The 23606-nt window shown below is 32.6% G+C and overlaps 1 protein-coding gene across 1 annotated transcript in view; it reads right to left on the bottom strand.

Moving 5' to 3' along the window:
* Nucleotides 1-6: 6 nt before the first annotated feature.
* LOC117122715 (regulator of telomere elongation helicase 1-like) overlaps nt 7-23606 on the bottom strand; it is a 24355-nt gene continuing 755 nt past the window's right edge. Inside the window, exons 3-30 of the mRNA XM_033268412.1 lie at nt 22644-22848; nt 20160-20253; nt 19743-19885; nt 18493-18568; nt 17220-17304; nt 16320-16385; nt 15049-15190; nt 14361-14399; nt 13883-13961; nt 13221-13318; nt 12391-12449; nt 11066-11128; nt 9672-9762; nt 8941-9073; nt 8525-8679; nt 8158-8321; nt 6990-7064; nt 6614-6867; nt 5656-5779; nt 4304-4454; nt 3743-3834; nt 3371-3412; nt 3053-3127; nt 2589-2672; nt 1747-1812; nt 1414-1492; nt 798-932; nt 7-386 (exon numbers count right to left, since the gene is read on the bottom strand). Of these exons, the coding sequence (XP_033124303.1) occupies nt 325-386; nt 798-932; nt 1414-1492; nt 1747-1812; nt 2589-2672; nt 3053-3127; nt 3371-3412; nt 3743-3834; nt 4304-4454; nt 5656-5779; nt 6614-6867; nt 6990-7064; nt 8158-8321; nt 8525-8679; nt 8941-9073; nt 9672-9762; nt 11066-11128; nt 12391-12449; nt 13221-13318; nt 13883-13961; nt 14361-14399; nt 15049-15190; nt 16320-16385; nt 17220-17304; nt 18493-18568; nt 19743-19885; nt 20160-20253; nt 22644-22848 (2931 nt within the window). The 3' untranslated portion in view covers nt 7-324. The remainder of the gene's footprint in view (nt 387-797; nt 933-1413; nt 1493-1746; nt 1813-2588; nt 2673-3052; nt 3128-3370; nt 3413-3742; nt 3835-4303; nt 4455-5655; nt 5780-6613; nt 6868-6989; nt 7065-8157; nt 8322-8524; nt 8680-8940; nt 9074-9671; nt 9763-11065; nt 11129-12390; nt 12450-13220; nt 13319-13882; nt 13962-14360; nt 14400-15048; nt 15191-16319; nt 16386-17219; nt 17305-18492; nt 18569-19742; nt 19886-20159; nt 20254-22643; nt 22849-23606) is intronic.

Genomic DNA, 23606 nt, shown 5'->3' with positions numbered 1-23606 from the left:
TTTTTTTTTTTTTTTTATTGAAATCTGTTACTATTGACAAATGCTGGTTTTAAGCAATAGGGTTTTCATGAATAAATATTCTTTAAAGGCATATTCTGTCATTGTTTTATATATACAATTAACATTTTTTTTTCAGTCAAGTATTAAAATGCATTACCAAAATAATTATTTGTTATTTCAAATCTTCCACTTTCACCTTGCAAAATGCCTATTGCACAGCTTTATCTAATATCTGGTGAGTTGCATCTTCTTCACATCTTAGTGCACTGGTATTGAACTTCTGCCGCACTCTCGCCTTTTGGGATGTCTGGAACATCAAGGCAACTATGATGCTGCTTTATCCAATTGGTCATTGTCAAGTTTTCGTCTCTTTTCTTTGTTGCCATCTAAAAAACATATAGTTGGATTTGGTTTGCAATATTACTTACTTTGGTCTTATATATTTTTATTTCATTCAGTGTGGCAACAGCCACAATTAACAATGAATCTTAACAGAAAACTAAAGATTAATGAAGTTATCATCGAAATTTAGGACGCTGGGAGCAGCAACAACAATCAACAGTGTTCCTCCCATAAAAAAACACTAAGAAACTCAACAGAGGTGGCGCCAAGGTTTGTCCGACAAGGGCCACTGTGCCAGACGAGAGCGTAACTGGGTGTTGTAGTGCGCCACTCAAAATCTCTCTGAAATGGTCTAGGGGCCAAATGCCCCGGTAACTATGACAATTTAGGGGTTTCGAAGGTCACATTTTTACTTAGCTTTAAATCACCTTCTTTTTAAAAAAAAATTCAATTACCTTGAGCACTGGATTCTCCACTTCTGTTAATCTTCAAGCTGTGTTCTGGCTTGTAGTTACACGACAATGCTGTCAGGTTTAAACAAGTCTCAGAAAATCGTTTCTTATGATGAGGTTTCACAAACTTGTAAAAATCTAAAGAAGGATAAAGCACGTTTAAAATTATAGCACATTATTTATATAAATAAGTATTTAAAACATTAGACTGACTAACTTATAATGTCATCCACAATGTTTATAATTCCAACTTGTGGGTGCCATACAATTAGCCTTAAAGCCCAAGAATTTCTTTCCCATTTAACAGTATTTAAACGCTTTTTGCACTTTTATTTTGGATTTTAAAATGGAGTAGGTGTTACCAAATATGTGGCTAAACGACAGGATTTTCGCATGCATATATGGTCAGTCTAATTGTGCTAAGTTCAGCAGTGCGTAGTAGCAGCAAGCACGCAGATTCCCCCAAGTTGCACCACTCACATTGGACTTTTCTGTTTGGGAAAACATGTTGGTTATTCTTCCTAGTCAACGTTTGCTTGGTTAAACATGGCTTCTTAGGTAATTTGACCAAGAAGAATGATGCTTGTTCACTCTCGATCTTGACCAGGAGTCATCTTACCTCGAAAGAGCGGAAACTGACTCTCGTCATTGGTAAATAGAGTTGCTAACGTTGAAATTAAGTCACAAAAATCCTCCTCCTATGACAAGATAAAATATAAAATCGAAATATTGAAAGATCGACAAAGGGCAATTGTACTCCAGAATTTTACATTATTATTAAACAAATATAAAAAATACAAATAATAAAGTAAAGTAATCCTTTTTTACATCTACCTCATAATTGTCATCTAACGGTTATTTGCCAATAAGAGAATGGACAATTCAACTGAAAGTTCTATTAAGGTGAAGATGTTTTTACAATTTTTTATTATTTTGACACTATGTTCCTTACCTTCTTATACTGCTGGAGTTGTTTTGCAAATTGCTTATAATTTTCCTTGTTAAGAGCTTGGTGCACCTGTAACAAAGAATAAACCTTCATAAAAAAAAGAAATAAATGTATAAAAAATATAGACATAGAGGGCAGTAATCACACATATTCCATTTCACACTGGATTATAAAACAGAGCCACTTAACTGCAGTGTACAGTAACTAAAAGTAGAAACTAGATTAACATACCATTTAACCAAGAGCCAAAGACAAGTCATGGATCAGTACGCACACAATAGTTACATTTTATCTATTTAGTAGCAAAGTAATGGTCTCCCACTGGACCCAGTATGCGAGCTGGATGGCCAAGCAGTTAAGGCAGTTTGCTGAAACGTACAGCCAAAGTATCAGCGCTGATTCGAACAGCACGTTCATCTATGGTTCTGGTGGTGGACCAAGTCTTCTCGGATAAGTACTATTTAAACCGTAGGCCCAGTTTACACAATTTGGCTATGTGACTAAAGAACCCATTACATTTTTCGAGATAAATAGGGAGTTGCCCCAGTGTACTTTTCCATTCAGCTCATGTTGTGGACAGACAAGAGTAGCTAGTACCAGTACACCGGGTAGCTCAGACATGGAAAGACCCTTTAGGGGAGAAGCAAGTTACTGTAAGAGCTGTCCACACCTCGAGGCTTTGAGAATATTTTAGTATAAAGAGCTTTATAAATCTAACTACCATTGCATTATGAAGATTAAGAAGTTGAGATCTTGAGTACTTTCAACTAAAATTAACTGAAAAAGATTTTTTTCCCCCGATTTTTAAATCAGAGACATGAAATCACAGGGTGTTTTGAACTTACTCGATTGATATAGCTCTGTGCTGTGGAGACCGATGCACTCACTTGGTCATGATTTTTATTAACAGATACATTTTTTGTTGGTTTCTAAAGTAATAAAATATATACACAAAGAGAAATTGATATTATTATCAGATTAGGAAAGAAGCAAAAAAAAAAAAAAATTTTTTTAAATACATTAAAATTGAAAAGATAATATATATTATAAGTATGTAAAACAATTTAAAACCTGTTGTTGAAAGTTAATATATGAAATTTAAAAATAAGTAATCAAAATACTGAATCTATATTTTCAATGTTTTTAATGAACGAGATGTATACTACATTTTACAATTTCAATTCTAATTGTATATGTCATTTTTTAAATATATATTAAATGAACTATTAAATTAATTATTTTTAATAAGGTCATCTCTATTCCTAATCTTCATAATTATTTTTAGAGTTTATATTCACACTATACATACATTTACTATTACAATTTTCTTTCTCTTTTTATTTTCATTACCACTCCTCTCTGAAGCATCAGTTTTTGAAGGGCACTGGAAGAAAAAGGCAAATATTTAACAGCTTTTGTAATAAAAGATTAAATTCAGAAAAACAAACTGAAAAAAGCAGAGGACAGAGACCTGTTGAGAAGTTAGCAGGAAAAGAAGAAAAATAAAATGGATGAGTAAGAATGAAGGCAATCCACAAAACAAAACACTTTTGTTCAGCAACAATTGTTCCAGCTCATTTATATCAAAAGATTATTAATAAATAAATAAATGAATCATAAAACCTACCCACAGGCTACAGGAGGGCACATCTTCACCAGTTTTAGTGTTCTATGAAGAAAACAATATTTAAAGCCATTAATAAAATAATTAAAAATCTTCAATACAAATAATAATGACATTATTAACTCTAACATTGTATTTATTTTGGCATCTTGCCTATGATGGCAAGATGCATGTGATAATACGCAAGGTGGCAATGGGCTTATGTGGTAAACTGGTGAGTGGCAACGGGCCTAGGTGGTAAATTGCCGGGTGGCCAAAAGCCTGGTAGCTAAAGGCTGGGTGGCCATAGGTTGGATGGCAAAAGACCAGGTGGTAATGGGCTAGGTTGCAATGGGCCACAACCAAAACTGAAACATGAAGTTGTAGTCCGCTTACCTCTGCCTGATTGAGTGCTTGCAGAAGCCCTTTTGCCTTGGAATTACAAGGTGCAGCATCTCCATACATGTTTTGTAAACAGGCATCAGACACTGGCAAGAAAAGTGAAACTACTAAAAACCTGCCCCTTAATATTTACAACACCCAATTTTTTATAAAATCTATGAACTAAATAATCTACAATGATATTTAGAAGCTAGCCTCTAGAGAAGCCTGGCTATTAATGGATCAATACCAAATTTAACATACAGTACTGTACCTGGAAATTCTCTATGAGCAGAGCACTAACCAAGTATACTTAGAAATAATATTTCAATTAGATTAACAAAAACAATAAATTTTAACTTTTAGATTTGCATTATCTTCTGATTTTATGCACTAGCATTCTAAACATACAGCCAAGCATTCAATGCTACATATCAAAAAGTCAATACTCAGAGTGGTACTATGCTTCTAAGCAATTATATTGTTCAAATTTATAACTCTACAACACAGTAAACATTTTTGAAGATTTTTGTAATCAACACAGCTATGTAAAATATTTATATTTATATATTTTACCTTCATCTTTCTTCAGGCTAGGTACAAGGGAATCCATGTTGCTGGCTTTGGCCAAACTTGTAGTGGATGGCTTTCGCAGTGGTTCCTGAACCATCCTGTTGCTTGGTTCATCAACTGGGGGAGGCAATGCTTTTAGTTCTGGTTTTGGAAGCTAGAACAAACAATTGTTTAATAAATATGTGACATGATGTGTAAAATCATCATAAAAAAAATTATAGTAATGTAGCTGCTTTAGTCAAGGAAAGGCAGGCAGCACTCAAGACAGTAATAAAGCAATTAGTAATTAGTAGGGATGTGAGTTATGGTGGGTGGAGGTGTGCACGGTCACCCAGCCTTGAAGTATTCCACCCAGTTTCAAGCTAATTTCATGGCCCTCCACCCACCCTTAATAACCAACTTTTCCATCATTAAATCCACTCTTATTTAAAGTTTACCAATGTTATCACTCACCCACTCTTAAACGTCTATCACCCACCCTTAGTTATTCTATAGCTACAACCCTGAATTAGTGTAATTTTTTTAGAGCACTAATGTAAATCAGTGACCTATAAATCCATTAGTGTATGAACATATTTCCCAAAGGAATCCCCTCATCTTTTACTAACCTTCCCTCTACCATTCCTTTTGTTACTTTTCAAGTGATCATGCTCATTAATCTATATTTCATACTCTTTGCTAATCAATTTGGTATCATTCAAATCAATTAGTCAAAAGTATAACATGTCCTTATGGGACCAAAAGGAAACTAACAAGACATTCAGATCACTTATTTTACCAGCTCAGGTATCAGTACACCCTCCTTTCAGTGTCACTCTTAACACTTGCGCTACCAGCCACGAGTACACTTGTCTCACAATGTGTTGCTGTGGGCGCTAGGGATGACTATACTTGTCGAAACCTGAGTAACATTCTAGTGTTTATTACTTCATTGTTATACATTGCAGAGCCACAGGCTTAATGGCTGATACTATAGTTCGGGAAAGATACACGTAGATGATAACGTACAAATAACGTACATATGTTTGTTGTAATATCTTGCCAGCAGTACAAAAGATTGAAGGGGGGGGGGGGAATCCTCTGACTATATAGCAACCCATGCAAAAGCGGATGAGAAAACTCGCACCTGGCAGAGGCAATAGAAAGTACCGTCCCATTGTCAGCGACGAGTTTACTCGCCCCCTAATATTTTCCCACCAATTTATTAGACACACCATTTTGATGGTATGTGACTTGATAACATTTCAAGAAAATACGTTGGTACAACACTTGTTTTCGCACATGGGACAAAACCTAAAAAAAGGTCTGGCAGTAAACATATTAAAAATGATCACTTTATTATTCTTATAACTTACAGTCTTTACTGCTACTTTGAAGAAGTTGTTAATATCCCTAAAGGCTTGCCCAAACTGCTCATACACCTTCACATAGGGACGCACCCAAGAGGGGAGCTGGGCCTTTGATTCTGTTTGTGTGAACCTATAATAAAGCATTACATCATTATCATGATTTACTATTGTTATGACATCATTATTATTATTATCATTGTCATAACCCTTATTATTATATTACTAATAATAACTTAAGATTGGCAATACTAATAAGAGAACTGTGAGTGATACCATTTTCACTGAAAAATCAATTTGTTCTTGAAGGTTACTGTCATGTCAATGAAACTATTCTTCAAAGTAAGAAAACAGTGTGTCATTCGCATCCAACAGCTAGTAGATCACCAATTACAGGATGGAAAACACTGTAGTAAGTCTCTTACTGAGGCTTAGGGAGTGGAGTTGTGTTTAGCCGTGAGAGAAAGTCTTGTTGTCACATGAATTGAATCCAGGACCCTGGCATTAGAAGGCAAGCATCTTAAACCACCAAGTTCAGCACCACTCCAAACACCCAACATTTGTGCAATTTTTTAAAATTTTATATAATGTCTGGTTTTATTTTGTATTGTATGATGTTACTCTTACAAACACACCGCAACAGCGTGTGCCGCTGTTTTAAAAGCGTTGTTTCAAATAAAGTTATTATTATTATTATCCAATTATTATTGTTATTATACTTAGATATCTTTAAACAAGAAAAAGATACAATCTCCCTCTAATTAAAGACCTCCAATTAAAGACCACTTTTCTGTGGTCCTATAGTTAACAGATGTCTTTATGTTATTATTCTAATTAGATACTGAAGCTGCTAAATACCGTGGAAACCAAGTCCAAAAAGTGGTCTTTAATTGAAGGGAGACCTGTATTAATACTGTAATATTACAATCATTTATCATATCATATTAACAAAAGAACATTATTCAACCTGACGTCACATAACACGATAGCACCATAATCTTGCTTGTGTCGAATGACACGGCCAATAGCTTGATTCACCGCCCTGGAAGCCTGTTGGCGATACCACTGCTGGCCACTCAACATCTGACGGTTGCGACTCCTCACCTCATCCAAGTACTGCATCTTCAGAATAACTTTCGGATCCATTCTTGGGGGGAACGGAAGGCCTGTTATCAACACTGCTCTCCCGTTGTTGTTGGCAAAATCCAAGCCTTCTGAAACCTTGTAAAATATTATTTTAAAAAAGAACAGAGCTGTATTTTCATATTAATATGTTGAACAAAATCTGTTATACTCGACAAAAGAATAAATTTATTTATTTACTTTTAATATGGTTTACTTACCTTTCCTCTACAAACAGCAAAGAACACTGCTCCATGCGTTGAGTCTTGTACTTTAGTGTAGAAACCATTTATAGTCTATGAAATTAAAAAATACAATAAATAAAATGACTGACAATTTATGACAAAGGCAGCTTACAGAAAAAAATATGTCATTGAGATACATCAATTTATTTTATTTTTTTCTCATTGTGATACCTACTTTGCTGATTGGATAACTGCCTCATTTAAATAATTATATTAATTAGGATTTCTGGTAACTTGTACTGTATAATTAGAGTTTGTCTCTTTGTATTATGTATTATCCCAGATGATGCTTAAATAAAAGCAAAACGGAGGATAAAATAGCCTTGTAAATTTTGGAGTGACATTCATAGTATATCATTTTATATATCCAATATTTGCTTACTTTATACAGTAATTGTAAATGAATTAAAATAATAAATGAGGATAAAATTGAGGATTACAGCGATGATGATGATAGTGATGATGATGATAATCATGATGAACATGATCATGATGAAGATGAAAAATGACGATAATAATCATAATGATGATAACAACGATGATAGTGATATAGTATAATAATACGTTAGAATTTGTAGGAAAATCAGTGTACGACTTCATGTCAAGGTTTTTAAGCCTCAGAAAACACTCTTGTTTAATAATAATAATATGTTAAGACTTACATAGCGCTTAATGTCAACAAGGCCTCTAAGTGCTTCACATTATTACCCCCGGTCATTGTGAACAGATGAGAATAGCTGGTAGTGGTTTACCAGCCTGCTCAGACGCAAAGAGACCCCAAAGCCAGGCACTCACTTTGAGCACTCTGATCTTCATGAAATAGCACTATACAAATGATGTTATGTATGTATGTATGTATATCAAGCACATATGCAACACATACTCTCTGGGGAGAATTCCATAACTTTGCAGCTGTAATCAGCACATTTTGTGTATGAACATACCAGGTACCCACTTGTACTCCTGGATGGAGAAAGAAAAACCGTAAAGTGCCTCGCCAAAGAGGGCACAAGCGAAATGCACAGCGAGGGATTCAACCTCCAACCTCAAGGCTGAGTAGCAGAATCGCAATCGCTGCGCAAAAACCGCTCAGTTATGATGATGTTTACTATCACTGACAAAATCAAATATTCCAGAATTTTACCTCTACAAAGTCTGTTTTTCCCTTGGGCTCAATAAACAATTGCTTGTGCTGTTCCATCCTAGATACGACACCATTCTCTTGCCACTTCTCATAGCAATTAGTCATTACAGGGTAAGATGGGAAAAATACAAGTAGGCCATGTGGAACGACTCTACAAAAGTTCACTGCAAAAAACAAACTTGATGATTTTAAAACAAATTTTATTAGAATTTGAATGTACTGTAAGTAATAAAAATTAATATCATACTAACAATGATAATACTAAATTATGGTAAAATATGATAACACAGTCATCATCAGTGAACTGAAAGTACTAAAAACTAAAACTAACAATCGTAATGAATTTATACCGGAAGAAATTTCATACCAATTGTGTTGCCTAGCGACATGATATAGGACATGTCAAACCTAGTCCTATAGGATGAGTTTAGTTCCTTTCCGTCAACTCCTTTAGTAACCACGGCAACCTTCATCTGATGCCTTTCAATGACATGTGGATTTTCCAGTTGAATCGGGAAATCTCTAGAATAAATAAAAAATAACAAATATGACCTCAAGCTAATCTAAATCTTGTAATTTATTTAGTCAATTTTTTTAATTAAATTCTTAATCACATAGATCACATTTTTACCTCTGACCTTAGTATTATTTTTTCAAAAACGTCTAGAATATTAGTACTATAATGAAAAATGACATCTCTCAATCTTTTAGTTTATTTAGTAATCAATTTTTATATTAAAATTTTGATCAGATGGAATATATGTTGACCTCTGACCTACTTACATTTGCATTTCTGACTTAAAAGAGTCTAGTGGTGACAGAGTACCACTTGTGAGTATGATGGAACGCACTCCCTGGGCTACTAGCTCCTTCATGCTGTACCCAGGGCTGAAGCACCAATAGCTACATATAAATCCTACAATGAAATTGAGAAAGGTTTCACACAGTAGCATATCTCTGAATCTAGAAATGGGAGGGGGAGGGGCTGAGAAGACGGGCTGTGGCGGAGGGGCGAAGGTGAAGTGGGTGGGGGATAAATGATTAAGTGAGGGGGAACTGGCACTGAGTCCCAAAATAAGGTGAGTTTTAACTATTTGAGCATGATTTTTTGCTTTGTACATTTTCAATGGGTGTTTGTGGGAGGGGGGTGTGTGTGACTGGGGAAAGCAAGCTGTTTTGGGAGGTGTATGGGTTGCTGGGCCCTGGAGGATAATAATGCTTTTTGAACCGATGAGATCACCCAAGGTAAATAAATAAATAAATAAATAAATAAATATATTCAGTGGAGGATCCAGGTCTAGACCACATCAGCCTCATCATGGTTAAAGTTGAGGTAAGAAAATATATAATTATGGCACCCCTAGATGGCCAGTTTCTTTTTTTCCCCATTTCTTTTTTTTGACAGATTTGGGGGAGGGGGGGGCAAACCCCTCTTCCATCTGCCAATGATAGTGTTGCCAATGGAAAAAAATATATTATATATAAGTTATTATATAATTGTAAATGTTGCATACCTTTTTTCTGACCAGGAGTAGATCCATTGTTGCTTGCCCAAAAATCTACAGTTGATTTCTTCTGCTTCAGATCGGGATACCTAATGTGCACCTGTAACCAACATACCATACAATGAAAATGGCCATACTATTTACTGGAAGGTAGAAAAAATATACCTACACAGTAGAAGTTTCCTTATTAAAAGAAAATATTCAAAGGAACGACTGCAGCTGACAGGTTAAAATGGCCGTATTCGACTGGTCGTTCTTCGTTAAACCACGCCCACCTGCGCAGTGGTAAAATCCTACTTAACGAAGACAACCAGTTGAATAGAAAACTGGTAAATACTCGACAAAACAAAATGGCTGCATAGTTACATAAACTTAAAGCTGATTAATGCAATCTGGTTACGTTAATTTTCGTTGTCAACGAAGTCTATTTTACGAACCAGTCGAATGAAAATAATGCTCAGAAATTTGTACTCAACGAAATAAACCAGTCGAATAAGCCCTATGAAAAGGTAGAAAATGAAAGAAAAAAATAGAAAAATTAACTGCACTAAGGTGTAATTATGTGTTTTTTTGTTATTTTTTGAAAGTCAGCAGACAATACCCACTGTGATAGTCTGTTGTTAATATTGACTTTGGCTTACCAATGTCTAAAAACATTAAAAAGGAGGCTGCACTAGTAGAATGGACTCTTCCGCTTTGCCTCAGCACATGGATACTGTTGCTAAGAACCCACAAAGCAATAGCATAAATTGTATGTAAACCAGTGCGTTTGTGGCACAATATGTGTTTGTTGGACACGCCTATATTCCTGGAATTGTTTTGATTGTTCAGTTACCAAGTTTGATTGACACATGAATCAAAACATTCATTACACTCAAGTCACAACAAAGAAGCTGAAATAGCGTTGATGTGAATATCTTTATCAAGGTGCCAGCAGTATCTAAGTCACTGGCCTTCACCCGAGGACAATTGCTTCCTTTGCTAAGAATTGAAAATTACAACAATAAAATATTTCCTTGCCATTTCCTCGTTAACGAAACAGTTTTGTATTAATAACTAAATAAACAATAAAACAATTCTTTCCCATTAAATTAAAAACGAAATATTAAATTAAAATAAACAATTCTAAGAAACAATCAAAAGTGTAGTGATTCGCAGGGTATTTAATTATTTTCACTGTATTATGCATTGATCTTGTTAATTTCCAGTTTTTTTATCATTGTGTAATGTTTGTGCGTGTAATTGAATTTGGGGTTGGATCAACCGGCTTAACTACAGTAATTTGGTTCACTTTAGTTGACCATGGTCTCCCCAAATTTCAGGGGTTTTTTTTGTAAACTTTCTGTTATGTGCACAACGTTTGAATGATCGAATAAATAATGAAACGAAATGCAATGAAATACCTTATAACAAAGACCACCATCATTCATCATATTACTAGATGATTTCTGACTTGAAAAAACAATCTGTTAAATGAAAGTGAAATCAGTAATAATGATTATTAAGTCTTAAGAATTTCATGTCATTTTTGTAATTTTATCATTATTTACATTGAAAATGTTTTGATATACTCATGGCTCCTAATAAACTTCATCAACCACAATCAATTATTAATTCATCTTCATAATATAGCAAAAAGCTGCACGAAGCGTGCCAATGCGCGTATTACCAAGGACACTACTACTAGCACATTATTCTCACACGCGCAGCTAATGCACACGCGCAGATAATGCACACGCGCAGATAATGCACACGCGCAGATAATGTATTGCTGAGCAAATGGTCACTGCAACAAGCAGTTTGATTATATAAAATAGCTTAAATATATATAAAACAGGGTGACTGACTTATAAAGCAAGTTATTTCAGACCCTATAGAAAATAGAAGGCTTTAAGCTGCAATCGCAATGAATTTTAAAAAGGGAAGATTTTACCGAAACTGTGGGTAATATTCTAATGGGTACACCTTATCGCTGTCCGCAATTGGATTTTTTCAGTAGGTTAGTTTCCAGCGAGAAATGATAAACTAACCACGCCTTGAAATTCAATTATTGAGGGTGCAAATTCGTGATATCACTACTGAGTATCGCTCAAAGACACATGCTTTTACACGGCTAAACTAAGTGCTCGTCTCAGTGAGTTTTTCTGAGAGTTAAGTTTGCACTGAACTAATTATGGTAAAACTAACCATGCCTCAGTTAGTTTTACTGGAAAAAGTCCAGTGTTATTGCGACGTTAGGACCCGATATTTCTTTCATAAATTTTTCCAGTAAAATACATCTGCTTTCTATCTGGTCCTCAAAACTTGACTATAAATGTTTAATAATTTCATCTACAATAAACACACCATACTAAATCTGTAAAGGTTTATACTACAGTGTTTGGTTTTAGTTTATATATGAAGTAATTTCCATACTGATTTGATAGTTTCCGTTTATAATTTAAGTTACCTACATCACAAGCTTGTGAAACTAGACCAAAAGTTTCAAAAATGAACAAATATTTTCATGAATAAGTTGATTATCTACCTACTGTAAATGCATATCTTCAAAACTGTTTTAATTTTTTTTTTTAAATGCATAGGATACATACGCTGTACTTGTTTAACACATCATGAGGTTGAGCCTAAGGAGTGGGCTTTATTGTTGTTTAAGATTCAAAATCAATAAATGAAATAATAGTGTATACAAAGTTACAGTTTCAAAATTGAATATGACCAATTTACTTACATTTAGAATATCATTGAACTTGGAAAGTGCAGCAATTTTGTTTTGAAATGCGGTTTGATCTAAAATATTAACAAAAGCGAAATTAAATATACAGTACAGCAAATTAACCTTCATCTTTTATAATCTTAAAAAATCACTTTCAATATTAATAATACCGTGGTTTCCCTCCAATTACAAAACCATTTTTGGGACCAGAGCTTTCATGGTCTTTAGCAGCTTTGTAGTCGCTAATAATAAAGAACAAATAAGATATTCTTAATTTGGGACCACAGAAAAGTAGTCTTTATTGCAGGAGTCTTCAATTAGAAGGAGAACTGTACTGTACTTGTAAAGTGCATCCCTGTATAATAGCATGGCTGGAAAAAGTGTGCGACTGCTTGACCACCAGTGGTTGGAGGCATATAATGAATGTCCCGGAGGTATTTTCAGGGAAAACATTTTTTTTTTAAATAAACCGTTGGGTTATATAATTTAAAGATAAAAATTAAGTGCTGGAGGAATTTTATTGAGACATATTTTTTTCCCAGCCCTGTGTACTAATCTATCTATTATATTAATTGAATGGTATGGCATTGCACTAATGAGATGATCAATATAATTTTTCAAAAGATGGCTTATAATAATAATAATAATAATAATAATAATGTTACTAAAACCTACCTTAAAATAATAATAATAATATAATAATAATAATAATAATGATATTAATAATAATAATAATAATAACTTTAATAACAATAATAATGTTACTAAAACCTACATTAAAATAATAATAATAATAATTAATAATAATAATAATAATAATTGTGCAGGTTTATGTTAATACTCACTACTTGTTAAATTAGTAACTATCTTTTCAATCAACTCAATCAGCTCATCTTTTGTGTCCATGGTAACATGTACTTCATTCAACACTTCCAATATATACCTATAAAATATTATAAATATAAACATTTTTTCACTTCATACTTCTCTTCTTCGTTATCAGCATAATACAAATACCGTGCACCCTCCAATTCGAAACCCCTCTAATTTGAGCCATATTTTCAAAGAACAATTTTTAACCTATTAACAACATTAACATAATTAGTCAGGTGCAACTTACCAAGAGCAGATAGTTAAACCAGGTGAATTGTGCTCAGTAAAACTTACCAAGTCAAATGCAAAAATGTGTCTCGGTCAAACTTCCCGAGTCACTCTAGCGTTACTAAATGTCATAGATTAGTGCCCTTGATAGTTTTCACGCTTCAGTTATTTTTAACATTTCCAACAGCAAAACTAACCGACTCAAAAAATCCAAGTCAGGAGTGTGGTAACATCTACCCATTGGAATGTTAATCCACAGTCTTTGTAAAATCTTTTTTAATTTTAGTGTGATTGTGGCAAAAGATTAACAATTTAACATTAATATTATTTTGCAACTAAAGATAAAGATGATGGATGAATAGTATATGCAGTTACACCAGCATACTTAAATTACATCATGGCTTACCTGCCTGGCTTGGTCACCCCTTTCTCCCCACCTGAATCACATATCTTCTGTAGTGTTAACTCCAGGTTAATAAAAAGAGCTGAAAATGATAGTTGAAAAGACAATAAAATAAGATAACCAAACAAAGGGTGATTTCAAAATAAAAACATTATTTGATGAATATCTTCCTTTAAAAACAGTGGGACGACATGTTCAAACCATCCTAATAAATAATCAGCACTTTATGTTAATTTTTAAATATTTTTTGGAAAATTTGCAAAGTTTGTAAATTCATATGTATATTTTCATTTTATGCTACAACATATTTATATAGTTATATTTATTACAACTTCACAGGCAGATAGAACACCTTTTGGTGATATAATAATTCCTATGATTTAGAGATGGTAAAATCTGTTGATACAAAAAATATTCTATACTGAAATGTATATTTCGTCAGAAATAAATATAAAAGTGAAAATAAAACTGTTCTACATACCCTTTAAAACTGCTAAAGCTGTAGTGTCAAAGTCTTCGGCTGAAAATTAAATTCAATTTTAATAAAAACTAAATGAATATGAGTCAGATTACAATGGACTTTTCCGATAAACCCCGCAGTTGAATATTGTGTTTAAGGTCCCACAAAACAATAGCGTAAATATATGTAAACATGTGCGTTTGTGCCACTTCATGTGTTTGTAGAATACACGCATATATTCTTGGCCCTGTTATTATAGGTCAGTTGTTAAGTTTGATTAACCTAAATTAAAATTAAAATCAATGAGGTATAAAATATTAATAAAAATAAGGCCAAAAAAAAAAATTTGTGTTGTCCACGTTTTGGGAAAATCCAAAAAAATAAGTAGGTCGGTAGGAATACTTTTTTTTTCTAATACAGTAACCAAAAATGTGTTTACAACTAAAAAGTAGATAATACACAAATAATACAACAATTTTGGATTCGCATCGCATACCATCCAGCAAAATAGGCTAGGCCTTGGCCTTCTAAATTGGCAAGGTTATTCCAGCCTTATTTGCTCATAAAAAAATATTGTTCAGTCAAGATACAAAAAATAGCTAAAATATGGAAATATGGATGGTAAAATTTGTGTTGGTCGGGCATGGCCAACACAATCATTTTTTTTTTTGCCTAACAGTAAGATTAATTATTTTATAAAAAATCTCACCTGAATCACCTTCTGCATTGAATAGTTGTGGTGCATTCTGGGATCCCATCACCCTGTCTAAAAGTGCGCCGACCTCTTGAATACAGCTTGCTAGTTCCACAGAGGAGAAGTCAAATGATGCTGATTCCTCGCAAAGTTTTTCCTAAAAATAAATTTCGTTCAATAATTTATTATTTAATAGGTCTTTAAAGAGAGATTTTGCAAAGCACATAATACAAACAGGTCTACTGTATGCGCTGGATAAAACCACAGACCAGGTGTACAAACAAGGAAGAATACAAAACCAAAAGAAAAGAAATAACGTTTAGATTTTAAATGAAGAAAAAAGATAGGATTTGAGCAAAGACTTAAAGACAGTCAGCGAAGGAGAGACACACACAGGCACAGGTAGTTATGGTAAAAAAAATAATTTAGAGTTTACATTAAACGAAGTTCAAAATTTTTAAGCTGACCCAAAGAGGTTTATATAATAATATCTGCCACACCAAAGTACATCTGTGGGTTTTTCATTCACTGAGATTTGACTATACTCTGATTAATTCCTAGAACTTTATACAATTGTTGAAGGCTTCTGTGATAGCACTTAATCCAAAAAGGCATTTATTTAGGAGCGGCACATATTACAAAAGTGTTAAATGATACTCCATTGCACAAGTGTCTATCATAGAGTACTTCTTGCAATATTAGCATTTCATAACCTGCAAAGATTTGGTTGTTTACTAGAAGTATCCTGATAATACGAAACATCACAGCACGTTGGTAATGTACTCTCAATTAACCACAACAACATTTTATTAAAACCTAATTTTAAGTGGATAATAGGTTACATCTTAGGGTAGTTTATGGTAGCCAAATGTATTAACAGTTGGATATCTGGAATATAATAATTTAAAGTGACAATTATAAGAATGATAATTAAAATACAGGTTCTCCATGTTCTTAAGGACCCCTCCAATTGAATTCCACCTATCTGTGGCCCTAAATGAACATTCTTTTATCTTCATAATAATTATTGTTCTAATAAAAGACTAAAATAGGGAGACCTCTATAATAAATAATATTAGAATATTAATCTAATAGTAGAAGTATTCCTACAATTCATAACATTTTAAGGCCCTGTCCTGAGACTATCAAATTTTATTTGACAAAAACATGTGACATGCCTATACTGTATATGGTCATGATGACATCACATCTTGACCATGTATAGGCACATCATGACTATATATGGGCATACAAAATTTGATTGTCTAGACAGAAAGAAATCTTACAACATTATGAGCTTCATCAAATATCACCACATTGTTATTTAGATCTATTCCATGGGCTCTCCTCGACTGCAAAAAAAAAAAAAACCAAGAATGATGCAGAGTATTAAGGTTAATGAACTAACATTATTTCCTTGTTATTTCTTTTTAATCTACTTGAGCGGATATGAAACACAATAAACAAGTGGGAATAACAAGTGTTTAACACTTCCTCAAAGGTAGGCTCTTGATATGTTGAAGGAACTGATTTTTTAAACCACAAAAAGGGTGTTTGACAAAAAAAAACTCGAGAATAGTTAATAAGATACAGATTTTTTTAATATTTCAAAACAGGGGGAAAAGGTAGAAAAAAAAAAAGGTGGTTACGCCCCTTTTCCCCCAGTTTTTCATTATCCAAAAATCTGTATCTCATAAATTAATCTTGTGTTTTTCATCAAACACCGCTTTTGTGTACAAGTAAAATAAGTTATACAGCAATTTCAAAATTGTTTTCCAACCGGAGCCTAGCTTTAAAAATGCTAACAGCAGCTAACAGCTGAGTCATATTCTAGAATGAAACTTCTTTGGTGTGACAGCTAACCTTGTAACAACTTGTGGCTGGACAAATGAACAGAAAATCTACACACATATGATTATTATTAATTTTAACCGTTCTGCAGGATATATAATATTTGGTGGTCACTGACGATAAAATTGATTACGTTGACACTCCAGCAAACAAGACAGTAAGACTAATTATGATAAACAGTATTATTTAGTCCCATAATAATATGGAGAAATAAGTAAATAAATAAGAATCAGGGTACTTTTCTATAAATTTGACAGTATATAATTGTTAATATTGTTATATCACAATTCATCAGTGTTTTATTTTAATTTTTATTTTAATAAACACACGCTTACCTTTGGATCCAGCAAGTAGTTATATGGCATAAATATGATATCAGCCGATGTGTGGAATTCCTTTGCAATGTAATACGGGCATGTCCTGATATTAAATGGTTGCAAACATTATTTAAGGACTACATTATTACATTTCTTAGAATATGTCTGTCTTTGTAGCCCACTGTATATACTCGCATATAAGGCGACCCGCGTATAAGACGACCGCCGAGTTTCAGAAGATTTTTTAATGATTCTTGTATGTCAGGCGTATGAAACGACCCCCGTCCCCTGTTCATTATTGAAATTCCTACTCTTTCTGCTTTATTATGGTCTTGATACTGCATTTAACTGGCTAAAACGGTGTCAAATGCAATGCTAATCTTCCAAATAATACCATTTTATGAGTTTTAAAATGTTCATAAAAATCTGACTTCCCCGTATTTAAAACTGTGTTCATTCATACTAACATTTAGTGGTTTTATTGCAGTAGAAAATTCATGTATTATTGACGATCCGCACATACAACAAACATGGTTTTAAAAATCTAAAATAATTGTATTTTGTGCGACCCCCTGTTTTTCAATCATTATTTGCTATTTCTATTTCAAGCGTTGCCTTTTATAAACGAGTATATTAATGTGCAATGACATTTAAAAGGCATATATGAATAGAAAAAGTAAATGGGTTATCTTCAAAACATTATAGTAAAATACAAATCATAAAAATAATAATGTCATAAAATATTGTTTGAAGGTTTGCATGCGAAGTAATAATATAATAATGCTTGTGGTAAACCACATAGATAGTTCTGAAAAGAACTGTTTTTGTTAGTTGGGAATATCGACGTTTCAATTAAGTTGCTCGTCTTCAGGAGAAAAATATCTACAGAAATCCCAAAACTGTGAAATACTTATATGGACCAAACATATAAACATGGAAGCAACTCAATCAAAATGTTAAGATATTTTCAACCAACAACAACATTTCTTTTCAGAACTATCTACGTGGTGTACCGCAAGCATCAATATAATAATATACTAAATTATTTTATCAAAATAACGGGAATTGAAAACCCTCTATACAGATAACAATATTAGTAATAACAATGGTAGTGGTTATAGTAGTAATAAATATAATAAAGCTAATAATAAAATCAATAACAATAATAAATAATTTTAATAATAATAATAATAATAATAATAATAATAATAACAACAGAAGCAGCAACAGCAGCAAATATAAATAATAGTAATAATATTAACAACAATACAGCAACAACAAAATAGCTGACTTGTGCTTATGGCCAAATTTCACAAGGTCTTCAATATCCAGAATAGAATCATTAAAATCTTTCTCAGTTTTCTTATCTGCAAATTAAAAAAAAAAACAAAACAAAATCTATTATTAACCTTAGAGAATTTACCTCAAAAAATTGCATATCAACAGAGAAAATTACAAAAAAAATAGTTTCTCTGATGACTAGAAGAACAATATTCTAGCTGTGGAACAGAAAATTGTCTAACAACTCGAAGTGAAATGCAGAAGCCTTAGTATCGGTACACAATAAAATAACAATAAATCTACCAAAAGTGCAACCATGTGCATGTTGATAGAATCATGTATTTTTTTTTAGAAGTGAAAGCTAAGACTTGAATGATGTATTATACAGTAGTTTGACCTCTTGTCTACTATTAAAACACATTCTTGATCAACCACCATTTGAAGGTGGTTAACTAGTATCCTCATAAATTTTTTTTCCCGCAATAGGCCATTTCCCAGTTTCTTACGTGCATGACCATGTCAAAGGTCAAGGCATAGAGACAAAGAATTATACTATTGTCCACATTGATATGAAGTTAATACAGTCGATATTGATGGTATATAGCCAAATATTGCACCAATTTTTACAAATATTTGTTATTCTTAAAACTAAGAAAATGCAGGTAGTATAACATACACTGTCTGAAATTTGACTTGCGCACTTGAAACTACAGTAAGGTGGTATATTTATGTGTGGAAGAACTCATTTTGCAGAATTTTGAATGTTTATAGCCACTATTACCGTAAATCCTTGGATAAGCTAGCTTATTAAAGAGCGGCGATTATTCAAAAGCAGTGCTTATTAAAAAAATATTGGCATATGGTTCTTTCTATCTAACATATCCCCGTAGTTTGATAGGCCTATAAAAGACTCTACATCATCATCATCAACACCTACATTGTGTTATTTATTCATCTGAACACTGCATACATTGTATTTAAAACCCTGTTTCTCAAAGTGTAACATAAAAATATGTACTCTCAATTAAGAACCATGGCACATATTCAAAATAGAATATCTCGAATAAGCGCAAAAAAAAAAAACATGTTTGGTGCAGTACTAATTAGAGAGCGGCGCTTATTCGAAAGCGGCGCTTGTTCAAGGATTTATGGTGTTACCATCAAACATTCTTTGATCCTCCAGTATTAATTATTTTCTTTGTCTCTGAAAAAATTTAAATGCAAACTCTGCTACGAAATACCATCAGACTATAAGCTCACTTTCAACGTTGTTGTAGTAATAACACGTCCTCGCAGATACCTTGGCGCGGCACATGTGAACTTTGGCCATGTTGTTCTCCTGTTTCATCACCTGTGGGTGGATGCACATCTGTTCCCGAGAACCAAGGACGCATACTTTCGGCCTGAAAGAAATGTAGATAATATAGATGCAAAAAGATGTTTGACTAATCAATCAATCAATGTATCTTTTACAACAAGGAAATTAAGGAGAGACTTTTAATTTCTTGTTTTGCAAAATTATATTTTTAAGGATCGTCAGAGGCAGGCAGAAAAAAAAATAAATAAAATTTTGTTTTCAGCTTTTTGCAGCAGAGGGTGCGCTAGTTCGCCAAAAAGAAAATTTTATTTTTATGTCGAAACTATAAAAAATTTCTCACCTAAGCACCACCATCTCACCTGTATGAAGTTTGTTTCAATTCTTGCACCACCTGGGATAGTTGAGAATGTGTCCTGGATGCATAGATAATCTTTGGATAACTTGCAAATACCCCTATCATTTTTATGATATAAACAATAGTTAATTTGTAATACTATATTCATCTATTTTCTTCTCAATCACTTGAATATAAACATCTTCTTACATGACACTCACTGTGTAGTATATTTTATTGCGCGGATGTTATCCCAAAAAAAAAAATGCAAATTTGTGTGAAAAATCGCAAAAAAAAATAAGTGTGCAGAATCATAACTACTGCTTTTATATATTGTATTATTGAGAAATAGGCCAAGGCCTAATTTTCTGCGAAATTGGATGGAAATCGACCATTATTAGGAGAATGCAGACATATAAAAAATCCTAGTAAACTGCAAACAAGCCTCGATTCCCTTCAAAAATTGAGCGAGGATAGCTTGTTAAAACTGAACCCTTAAAAATGTAAGGTATTAAATGTACATTTTGGCCAGCAGGCTGTTTCCAACCCTCAATACATGATAGGCAACCACCAACTAGAAGTTGTTAGTAGTACCAAGCTCTTAGGTATTACATTTCAATCTGATCTCAAATAGGATGCACATGTGAGTGATCTATGTAACAGAGCCAGTAAAAAAAATTTCATGATTAGAAAACTTAAAAAAGCTGGACTAAATAAATTTGAACTAACTTGTGTTTATAAGAATTATCTAAGACCAATACTCGAATATGCAACCCCAGTATGGAATGCTGGTTTAAGTATACACCAAGAAAACGAAATTGAAAGAATCCAAAAAAGAGTAGTTAAATGTATTTTAGGAAATAGTTATGAAGCATACAGTAATGCTCTCAGTATACTTGGTATCATCTCTATTAAGGAACGGAGAGAAAATCTATGTAGAAACTATTCCCATAAGTGTACAAAAACACAGAATTCAGAACAAAATGGTTCCAAGAGAACAGTAATAGCTCTACCATGAAGCTTAGAAAAAAAGCGAATCTTGAACTACTTTAACTGTTCAACTAGTAGGTACTACGCAAGTCCTCTTCCCTATATGACCCTATATATGATTGTCTTCAGGAGAATAATATCAGATATATTCTCCTGAAGACGGTTGAAGCAAGTCAACCGAAACGTCGAGATATTCTCAACCAACAACAACAGGTCTTTTCAGAACTATCTACGTGGTGTACCGCAAGCATTAATTATATATTATACTTCGCCATGCAAACCTTCAAACAAAATAATTAATTGGTTTTTTATTTCTTTTTAAATTTTCTATTCAAGTAGATTAAATTACTGATTGATTGATTAAATAAATAATGATCTTCCAGTTCACCATAATATATATTTATTAGTTAAAAATTGTAATGTGTTGGTCCAAGCTATGGTGATCAATATCTAACTGCCCTTGTTTATATTGTTTATATTTTTCATAATGTTCATAATTTCAAAGTCTCAATCTTTTTTGTTCTGTTTTGTGTGTGTGTGTTTTTTTTTTTTGTATGTCTGAAATAATCTGAATTAATGAAATGTATTTTAAAATTTTGAAGTGTTTTCCTTTTTCATCTTGAACTTTTTATTGAACAGTTTAATATTTTTATGTTTCCATAAGTGCAATAGATTTTCTTCAATATTTGTAATATGTATTGTAGTTTAATAATTTAATGTTTTCGTAAGTGCAATTGATGTTTTATAATATTTGTATTCTTTGTTCTTTGTATTAATAATATTTACAATAATGTAGTAATAATGTAATTTTTTTTAATTGTATACTTGTTCTTTGTATTAATAATATTTACAATAATGTACTTATAATGTAATTTTTTTTAATTGTATACTTGCTTAGTTTCTACTTTTGTAATTATCATCTCAATACATTTTACTATGCCATGGTGATTTAATAAAATATACCAGAATATTATTTTTCAAAATGAACAGACGGAATTCTGGGCTTAATTTTGGTGTCGGGGTATATTCCCTGCGCCAGCCTTATTTTACAGTCTGGGCATGACTATGCAGGAACCATGAGTTCTAAAAACATGTATAAGTATAATTTACTGGAAGTAAGGAAAATCAAACGAAGATACAATCAATATCAGACAAGACTGTTTTACAACTTTTTATGCGAAACTATCATTTAAAAGATAACTTTTGTAAAAAAAAAAATAACATTATATACGGTATTTGACTTGTTAGCGAGAAAAAATTTCATTCAGTGGGTGTGCTAAAAAGCCAAAAAAATTGTAATATTATTCAAAAACATTATTGGCATGCGGTGAGGTTCGCAAATATAGCCGAGTCTCACCTAATTTAAGAAATGTAAAAAAACATGAATAATAAAATGAGATTCAAACCCCAGAAATCACGGTCGATACCCCGAAGGAAAGCCAATATGCACACAGCTCCTACTTTCTATTGCAAAAATCTGATTATATTAGCCACAAGACGGTCAGTTCTAGTTACATACCTCCGGCCGATCCTTGCCATGTCCCAGCCGCCTCTTTCAGTTCCGCGGATATTGTGTTTGCAAACTCATTGCCTGGCCTACTGTCACCGACACATTTCTCCAACTCATGGTTTGCTACGTAAGATTGTCTCCACGCCAGACAAGCGCACAGAAGGCATAAGGTTTTGCCCGTACCTGTTGGACTTTCGAGTATAGCGTTGCTTTTCTAATTAAATATATTAAAAGAATAAAGATATTAAAAAAGAATTAAAAAACAACATATGATTTAATATGATGATGACAATGAATCTGGTAATGATACTGATTGATTGATATAGGAATGATAATAATGATTTAAATAACAACTATTAATGATGATAAATGATAATTATCATAATTATGAGGATGATGACTGTTGATAAAGTATGGGTGGTTGTGACGGTGATGACAATAATAATAATGTTGATAAAGATGATGATGATAAAATAAATAAAATCGTACTTATAATTATATTATTATATGTATAATCAAATAAATCTAATTATTATGTATATAAGTCTTTTTAATTAATAACAATTTATATTGTATTAATCTTCATATACTGTAAAAATTCAAAATAAAATCATACTTTAAGGTAAAATAATTGTATTTTTCTATGTATAATCAAATTAATTACTACAGTAATATTTAAACATAGCATAAATTCATTTAGATATTGTAAAAAATCCAAAAATATTTTATTTTGTTATTTATAATTGATAGATTCACATTTATTTCATGGACCATTTGTTAGAACATAATTTTTATGAAAATGTTATCCATGTAAAATATGTTTGTAAATAAATAAAGAAATAAATAAATGATAATACTGTATGATGGATGATAATAATTTTCATGATAAGAATGCTGTTATAAAGGAGACAAATTTTTGAGGATATTAGATAAATCCCCCACCATTCTTCTCCAACCCCCTCCCCTACCACT

Source organism: Anneissia japonica, unplaced genomic scaffold (assembly GCF_011630105.1).
Source record: "Anneissia japonica isolate Jap-2015-1 unplaced genomic scaffold, ASM1163010v1 scaffold287978_len313048_cov192, whole genome shotgun sequence".
Taxonomy (NCBI): domain Eukaryota; kingdom Metazoa; phylum Echinodermata; class Crinoidea; order Comatulida; family Comatulidae; genus Anneissia; species Anneissia japonica.
The sequence above is the reverse complement of the archived record's forward strand: the minus strand, read 5'-3'. Positions and strand labels throughout refer to the sequence as shown.